Source organism: Sinocyclocheilus anshuiensis, unplaced genomic scaffold (genome assembly GCF_001515605.1).
Source record: "Sinocyclocheilus anshuiensis isolate Anshui unplaced genomic scaffold, SAMN03320099.WGS_v1.1 scaffold515, whole genome shotgun sequence".
In the NCBI taxonomy this organism is placed as follows: Eukaryota; Metazoa; Chordata; class Actinopteri; order Cypriniformes; family Cyprinidae; genus Sinocyclocheilus; species Sinocyclocheilus anshuiensis.
Window position 1 is genome coordinate 774919 of NW_015548243.1, and position 7012 is coordinate 781930.

General features: G+C 35.5%; 1 protein-coding gene across 1 annotated transcript in view; it reads right to left on the reverse strand.

Moving 5' to 3' along the window:
- Nucleotides 1-7012, reverse strand: part of slc45a4a (solute carrier family 45 member 4a) — a 30925-nt gene that overhangs the window by 2502 nt on the left and 21411 nt on the right. Inside the window, exons 3-4 of the mRNA XM_016442539.1 lie at nucleotides 4212-4391; nucleotides 2194-3275 (exon numbers count right to left, since the gene is read on the reverse strand). Of these exons, the coding sequence (XP_016298025.1) occupies nucleotides 2194-3275; nucleotides 4212-4391 (1262 nt within the window). The remainder of the gene's footprint in view (nucleotides 1-2193; nucleotides 3276-4211; nucleotides 4392-7012) is intronic.

A 7012-nucleotide genomic window follows, 5' to 3' on the forward strand; every position in this document is an offset into this window, starting at 1 on the left:
ATAGTGCAAAAGTCATAAGTATTATTTTTAAGTACATTTTAAGCACTATACTCTCATGTTTTATTTTTTATCTTTGGGGCAACGTATTACACAAATATGTAATATTTCCTATGAAAATGTAGGATAAGTTTGTTAAAGTTTGGTTAAAGGCTAAACCAGGGATTCCCAAAATATATAAATATTGATAACTAAAAATATATATAAAAGTACCCCCTAAGATTTTAATTTAATATTTCAATAATTTAACAACACATTAATGTTCATGGTTCTCTAATGTTGCTTAATAGTTACATGACATACATGTAAACAAGTACAATATTTAATTTTTTAAGTGTGTCTTATTTTAATTAATTTTTATTTTACCATTATTTATTTTCATTTTACATTTTAAAGATGTATTTATCAGACTTTCTTTTAATTAAAAATCAGCCTTTATTTAAATACATAAATAGATTATTGTTTGTCTGATAAACCTAGCATTGTATATTATGAATATTGTTGGCTCTTAGACAAATTTCTTTTGTTCTTCTGTCGTACGTTGCTTAGGATAAAAGCATAAATGCAAATGTTAATGTTTTTAACTGAACAAGAGATTTCTGAGAAGATTTTGAGTGACTGACAGCTCAAATTTGGATATTTTTCCTCACACAGATCTATACATAGTACACAATTTGTATGTACTAGTGTTATGATCTTATCACAATGCTTTTTTGAAGCACAAATTCTGCCTAACATCTTTTGTGGTTCTTGATATAAAGAAAGTCATGTGGGTTTGCAGTTAAGGGTGAGTGAATGACAATAAAATCATAATGTATGACGAACGGATTGACCGATGATTTTATCTGAAATAGCTTCAATTGCATTTAAAGTTGTACATTTGATCAGTTCTTGAATCCCCCAGGGAATCGAACCCACAACCTTGGCATTGCAAGTGCCATCCTGCTGTTTGAGCTACAGGAAAGCCCCTATAAAAATTTCTTATAAAAATTCCTGTAGCTCAAAAAGTAGAGCATGATTCTAGCAACACCAAGGTTTTGGGCTCGATTCCCAGGAAATGCATGAACTAATCAAACCTTCAATGCAGTGTTAGTTGCTTGGAATGCAAAAAAAAAAAAAACAATGCTTCTCTCACCGCTGGGTCGCTCTCATGGGTGAGTACATGACAATAAAATCATAATTTGGGTGAGCTATTCCTTAAACTTATCCTACATTTACATATATGCATTTCACTCAATTTGTACATTTGATCAGTTTATGTATTCCCTGGGAATCAAACCCACAACCTTGGCATTGCGATTAACACCATGCTCTACTCTTTGAGCTACAGGAATGCTTTCCTACTGTATATTTGAATAGCTCAAACAGTAGACACTAGCAACGCCGTAGGTTCGATTCCCAAGTAATGCATGAACTGATCAAATTTGTAGCTTGAACGCAATGCAAGTTGCTTTGGATGCATTAAAAAATAGCAATGCATTTTTCACCATTGGGTCATTCTTGTGGGTGAGTAAATGACAATAAAATCACAATTTTGGAGTGAACGATTCCTTGAACTTAGCTTGCATTGTATACATTCGGCAGACACTTTTATCTAAAGCGACTTAAATTTCATTCAAGTTGTACATTGGATCAGTTTATGCATTCTCTGAGAATCGAACCCATAGCCTTGGCATTGCTATTAGCATCATGCTCTACTGTTTGAACTACAGAACGCTTTCCTATATTTTCGTAGCTCAAATAGTAGAGCATGGCACTAGCAATGCCAAGGTTGTGGGTTCGATTCCCAAGGAATGCATGAACTGATCAAATGTACGTGTACCTTAAATGCAGTGTTGCTCTGAATGCCCTAAAAAAAGCAATGCTTCTCTCACTGTCGAGTTGCCCTCATGAGTAAATGACAATAAAATGATAACTTAGGGTGAAAGATTCCTTATGCTTGCACTGAAGTTGTACAGTTCATGCATTCCCTGGGAATCGAACCCACAACCTCGGCAACACCAATGCAGCATGTTCTACTGTTTGAGCTACAGGAATGCTTTTCTACATTATCATAGCTCAAATAGTAGAGCATGGCATTAGCAATGCCAAGGTTGTGGGTTCGATTCCCAGGGCCTGCATAACTTGATCAAATGTGTTAACTTGAATGCAATTTAAGTTGCTTTAGATGCATTAAAAAAGCAATGCATCGCTCACCGTTGGGTCGCCCTCATAGATGACCTGCCCCATGAAGTCGGTGTAAAACACGGCCTCTGCGATGATGGAGAACCACGTGACCAGATGACACACGCACAGTCTGAACAGCTCTTTGGGCATCTTCAGCATGGACATCCAGAGCAGACGGACAGTGGTCTCGGCCTCGCCCTCCTCGCTCTCCGTGTCCCCGCTGGAGTTGGTGTTCCCGCTCTGGTGCCTCGCTCTCTGTCCGTTCCTCTGTTTCTGCCGCTTCTCCATCTCGTAGATATCGTTCATGCTGCGGGACGGTTTGATGAGGAACGCGGCGTTGGCGCGCCGGTAACGGTAGCGGTGGGATCCGACCCGGCCGTAGTAGGAGAAGGTGCATGACGACTGTCGGTAGAATGTGTGGCGTCTGCGGTGCATGGATGCGTTGGTGCTGGAGGGATTGATACCGGGCGGCCCGTGGCCGTTGAGGTCCGTCGTATGTCCGTTGGGCGCTTTGGATTGGTTGAGCTGACTGTTAAGCAGAGCTTCTTCTCCGTCACGTTCGGCCTGCTGCAGAAACGCAGACAGTCGGCTGAATTTTCCGCGCAGGAACTCTTGGCTCTCTACACTGCTGCTGCGCCGTGGCAGCGACCCGTGATAGGAAGAAATGCGATCTTGGAAGATAGACGGCTCGATTTCACGCAGAAACAGCATGTCGTGGTGGTCCAGCGTAGCGTCGGCCATCGCCAAAACGGAGTCGCTTTTACTTCGAACGATGTCCACATCTAAAAAGTCCATGTCCAGCTCTCGCTCTGATCGCCGGTCCGCGTAGAGGTCGTAATGCTCGTAGGACTCGTCTTCATGGATCATTTCGAGCTGGGGTTGGTGTGCTGCGATTTTAACACTGGATTCGGTTTCTGCCTCTTCATCCAGACGGTCCTGTTGAGGGCTGAACTGCTGCTCCTCGATGCTGAACAGGTGCAGAGCCACGGAAACAGTGAACAAAACCGCGGCGAACAGGAACAGAATTTGCTCTTGAGACTTGAAGGTTCGACCCAAGAATGTGTGCGTCCAGTCAAGACCACCGAGGGCGTAACCAACCGCCCCTCCGAGCCCTTAAACACAACATACACAGTTTAGCACTCATTCTATATGGACATCTATACAAAAATAAAGCTTTTAGCTTTTTGACAAGCGATTTTAAAGGCAATGTGTAAAAAATATTTTCTTATTTAGTGTTTTTGTCTTATTTTCTATTAATCCATTATTTAAAAAAAATTATACAAATATTATAGAATTTTAAATTTAAGATGCATTGACTTGTGAAGGAAAATTACTATACTATAATATTTTATGCCACTGATAAAAATGATTTTTATTTTTATAAAAATGATTTAATAATTTTATATTTTTATTCGGAAAATTATTTAGCTTGAAACAAGAAAAATATCTGTCAACGAGTAAGTACAAAAATATTTAATACCCCATGACATTTTTTGTCTAGTTTTAAGCATAAACTTACATGAAAAAAACAAATAAATAACAGAAAAAGTCATTTAGCTTCTCAAAGAAATGTATATTGATTTAAGAATGTTAGATATTTGTACATCAAAATAGTCTGCAGAAATTATTTATTCTCTAGTATTTTGTTTCCTATTTTCCAGCATAAATATCTAAACATTCTAAGGTCAATATACTGTACATTTGCCTTGGAAATAAATGACTTGACATCTATCAAAATTATGACTAAAACAAGAAAATGGGCTAAGGGCAAAGAAAAATTTGAAAAAAGTCAGTTTGCAAGTAAATATATCTTGATTTAAAAATAGATGTACAGTAAAAGAAAAAAGAAAAAAAAGACAAAAATCATTTTTGGCCTGAATTGAGTCATAGACTGTAGCTGACAGTCACATAAATAACTGCAAAATGAGATTAAACACAAAATAGAGTGCCAACTGCATTTATCAGCAGTGTGAATGTGGCTTATGACTCATGCCAATCAGTTCTTCAAGCTTTTCATGTTGTGATGTACAACTGAAACAAGGCTGCACCTGCAGAGAAGGCGTGGATGTTGAGGGCCATGTCCTGTTCCTCAGTGTCAGCCACGTCCAGCAGATATGCTCGTATGGGACCCTCCGTCGCATCCGCACAGAAATCCAGCACCACCACCCCCAAAACAGTCATCACGATTCCTATCAGCTGGTTATTTGGCACGTCTCCCATAGCAAGACCTGAGACAGACAGACACAAACAGGTTACGTTACGAAAAATAATCAATAGCATTTTTCAGTGTGTGTGTGTGTGTGTGTGTGTGTGTCTGTGTGTGTGTGTAATATATATATATATATATATATATATTAAAAAGTGAAATAATTTTAATTATTCAGGTCACTTGACTTAACTTAAACAGTAATTAAAGCAATACATAAATATATATATATATATATATATATATAAATAAAAAACATATAAATTTTTTTTAAGTACCTAACAAAACTAAAAAAACAAAACTTACTAAAACAAACTAAAATCAAACCTGAACGTTTAAAAGCTTCAAAATTCAAAATATCAATAAATACTATAACATTTTATAAATAATTCTAAAATAACTGCTCTAAAAGGATTTAAATGTGTTAAATATAGCTGCATTTAAATGATGATCGAAAGCATTTTCAAAATTGCCAACATATTCAATACAAGTTTTACATTCTTTAATATAATTATTTGACTAGAAAGGAAACAAATAAACAAGCAAACAATACTAATTTCATATTGATGAAGGTCAACACAGTATTCATATAATAAATAAAAGTCCTTTTCAAACAATTGTATTTTCTTTGATAAAGTTTTGGATCACAAAAAACAATTATATAATGTGTCTGAAACATGTAAAATACATTAATATTCAAACAAAAGATTATTTTGAAAACACAGCACAAAACAATAGGTTTTTAAAGTACCCACTCTTTATGAAATGTTATTTCTATAATCCCCGGTCATGCATAAATGACATTTTTATAGGTCAAAGGTCAAAAGTCATCAGAAATAAATAGAAACTGATGTGAAGATGTAGTTTATCACATTAGTTGTTTGAAAGCACACACACACAAAGTGGTCAATGCAGTGAATGATGGGAGTTCTGCAAAGGCTAAAATATCAACAATCAATGCTAACATACAGCAGATTACACGTCAGCGCTCACTGCTTGTGTGCTCCGGAGTGCACATTTACCATTCATCAATATTTCATACAGACTTTCAGCATATATGCGACACACAGGCTCTGGGAACTCAAACATCCCATAATGCATACAGTATGTGTCCTGACCTTGATCTGCTGCATTGTCATCCCATGAGCCATTGTACATGTATGTGTGTGTGTGTGTGTGTGTGTGTGTGTGTGTGTGTGAGAGAGTAAACACACAGACATGTATTGATTGTTCAGGCTTATTTTAGAGCTTTTCCAGGGTTTCAGTAGCATTTGTGCTTCTACAGCCTGAGCCTTCTACAACCTGAGGGAAAACATGTTTAATGTGTGTCATTTCTGGTGTTTGCTACTTCTGACAATGATCTGAATTAACCCCGAACACAAAATATCAAACTTTAGTGTTTCCACACTGAATGAATGATTTCATTCATAAACGATTCCTCACTGAGGACAGATGTGCGGTTACTTGTGATTGATTTTTGCCTGGTGAATTATAAAATTGGGAAAATAATCCCATAGACTTACACTGAAGAAAGGACCTGATAGAAACTTGTGGTGACATACACATTACTAGCATCGTGTTAGTGCAACAGTAAAATAAAATAAAATATATAAAAAATAAATAAATTATAAAAATAAAACAACATTCTGGCAAAATCCACAACATATTACCATCACAAATAAAATAAAATAAAATAAAGCATTTTATAAAAAAATAAATAAAATGCATCTAAAATATTTTTAAATGCAAAATAAATTAAAGTAAAATATAAAAAAATAAAATGACATTTAAAATATATAATAAAAACAAAACTGGCAACATCCACAACATACTAGCATGTGCACCACTACAAGAAAGCAGCATGAAATAAAATAAAAACATGTTTTTTAAATAATACAAATAAAATTAAATTATAAAATGGATCTAAAATCTTTACTGAATGCTACAATAAAATTTAATATTTAAAAATAATAAAATTAAACATTACAAATATAATAAAATCAAAATCTCATAAAAAAATTAAATTAAAAACTCTTAGAACACCATATAAACTACTTAGTAACACCCTGGCAACATCCATAACATACTAAAATCATGATGGTATACCACTACAAGAAGTAAAGTAAAGTCTTTCTTAAATGCTAATAAAATAAAATATTTAAAAAACAGTAAAACATGTAAAATATAATATAATAAAAATAAAACTTTTAGAACACCATAAAAACTGCTTTGGCAACATCCACAACATACCAGCATCATGGTGGTGCACCACAAAAATAAAAAAACAAATAATAATAATAAAACAAAATAATAAAATAAAATAACTCTTTCTAAAATCTGTTTTAAATGCAAATGTATTGATGCAGTATTTTTCAACACTGTTCTAATATTTAGTGTATAAATCTGTAAAACAGACACAGAGGGCGGAAGCTAGTTTAGACTCATAGCTCTGTGTCATGTCAGCGGGAGGCGGAGTATTACGCTTTCTTCCTGACAATGGAGTCGGTGCGCAGCTAGCTAGCTATGGAGACAGGAAGTTGTTCCAGATAGGCAATGAAAGGTAAAAAAGGGCACAACAGGAAACAGTTCCCTGTGAACTGGTTCCTAGTCCTTTCCCATGTCATAGAGACCGCCGGAGCTCAT